Source organism: Olea europaea, chromosome 7 (assembly GCF_002742605.1).
Source record: "Olea europaea var. sylvestris chromosome 7, O_europaea_v1, whole genome shotgun sequence".
NCBI lineage: Eukaryota > Viridiplantae > Streptophyta > Magnoliopsida > Lamiales > Oleaceae > Olea > Olea europaea.
In genome coordinates this window covers 24,379,301-24,380,784 of record NC_036243.1, presented here as the reverse complement: position 1 = coordinate 24,380,784, position 1,484 = coordinate 24,379,301, and the positions used below count along the sequence as shown (strand labels likewise).

Sequence of the window (1,484 nt, the reverse complement as noted above, 5' to 3'; positions counted from 1 at the left end):
TTAAGCTTGCCATGCAAGTAACACGAGTCCTACGTCGTAGGGTTGAATGTTAAGCAAAACGAGGGAAATGTATAACATGTTCCTTACTCTTCCAAGTCCACCAAATTCCGTAGCATCGCTGTCCAGTGCAACTCTATATTTTCCCGGCAAGTCACAGCCAACTTTGTATCTGTAAGTTGCAGGTACAAGTCAAAACTTTAAGAATAACATACAAAACTTGGTATCAAACAAATCGAACCATAATATGTAAATGTGGAAATAACTCCATGATTAAGCAAGTCATTTAGTTCATAAAAAATTATATACCCTTCATATGTATTTACTTGGTGAAAGTTGAAGACAAATACTAGGTCTCCCCTCTCAAAGACAATGACCTGCGATGTAGAAAAAGGAATTAATGAATAAACACAAGCACTGAATTCTATCATATATGTCAGAAAACTGACAGAACTAGTAATCTTCAAGCAAACTGATTCTTTTTCCTGAAACTTTTCAAACAAGAATACTGGAATATAGGAAGTCTCGTATGCTAAAACTTGTGGCATCATTCTAAAAACCACTCTATATGAATATTTGTGCATGTGTGCAATGCACCACGAATCTTTGCATCCATAAAATTCAATCAAGTAGAGCACATTATAAGGATCCTATATAGCTTTGACAATATGTATATAAAGCATCTGTACCTTGTCATCTTCATCCACACTGCTCACTATCTGTTTTTCTGACGCAAGGAACGAAAATTTTTCATCGAGTAAATTCATAGCTCTGTTAAAATTGTTCATGAACTGCATTTTCAAGGACAATTGAGCAAAATGTTGGATTGAGATGCACATATTAGAATGAAATACATATAAATTTGTAGCAGGGCAATGGTTCATGAAAAAATGTAATAAGTTTGTAGATAGATTCAATAGAAAAGGCTATTACATTCTTGGTTAAGAGCAAGCATAAGATTGTAATTAGTTGTGAAGCACAGACACATGCCTTGGACACTCTGAGACAAGCGTTTCACACATCACATGGAGTGTCTTATTTTGTTTATTGGTTGAAATGCAGGAGACATGGGCCTGAAATGCCACAAACAAGTAACTGACACATCACTTACCATGTCCTATATTTTTCAATTTTTGATATGTGAGGGAACCGACCCAAACACATCAAGATTCGACGACACCATAAACTTTACGTTCTAAATCTTGGAGTGTTAAAATAGGAAAAAAAAAATGTTATCAAAAATTTGTTTAAAAAAGTCACATGATAGTGAGAAAAACTGTAAAAGATTCAGTTTTAATTTATTTTACATCTATTACACTCTCTTTCTGATATATGAATATTTCATTTGATTTGCAATAGCAATACATAGTAACCAAAGTTATTTAAATAGCCTTTCAAATTCAAAAGATTTAACCAAAGCCAATTTTAAAAGTAAATTACTCAATGTGCTCCCATAAGCGTTTGGGTCTAAAGTACTTGAAACCCAC

At 33.6% G+C, this 1,484-nt stretch overlaps 1 protein-coding gene across 1 annotated transcript; it reads right to left on the bottom strand.

Moving 5' to 3' along the window:
• Positions 1-829, bottom strand: LOC111398093 (1,4-alpha-glucan-branching enzyme 1, chloroplastic/amyloplastic-like). The gene is made up of 3 exons (XM_023025048.1): positions 687-829; positions 307-374; positions 1-169 (listed from the first exon to the last, which is right to left on the bottom strand). Exons 1-3 carry the CDS (start codon positions 792-794, stop codon positions 1-3), a joined length of 345 nt encoding a protein of 114 aa, XP_022880816.1. The 5' UTR covers positions 795-829.
• Positions 830-1,484: the final 655 nt, after the last annotated feature.

Bases quoted from the DNA above. Each gene is read 5' to 3' on its own strand.
- LOC111398093 (XM_023025048.1), bottom strand. From the start codon at position 794: ATGCAGTTCATGAACAATTTTAACAGAGCTATGAATTTACTCGATGAA. The intron at 375-686 runs GTACAGATGCTT...TCTACATCGCAG, and splicing joins GTGTGGATGAAGATGACAAG to GTCATTGTCTTTGAGAGGGG. The intron at 170-306 runs GTATATAATTTT...TGCAACTTACAG, and splicing joins CAAGTAAATACATATGAAGG to ATACAAAGTTGGCTGTGACT.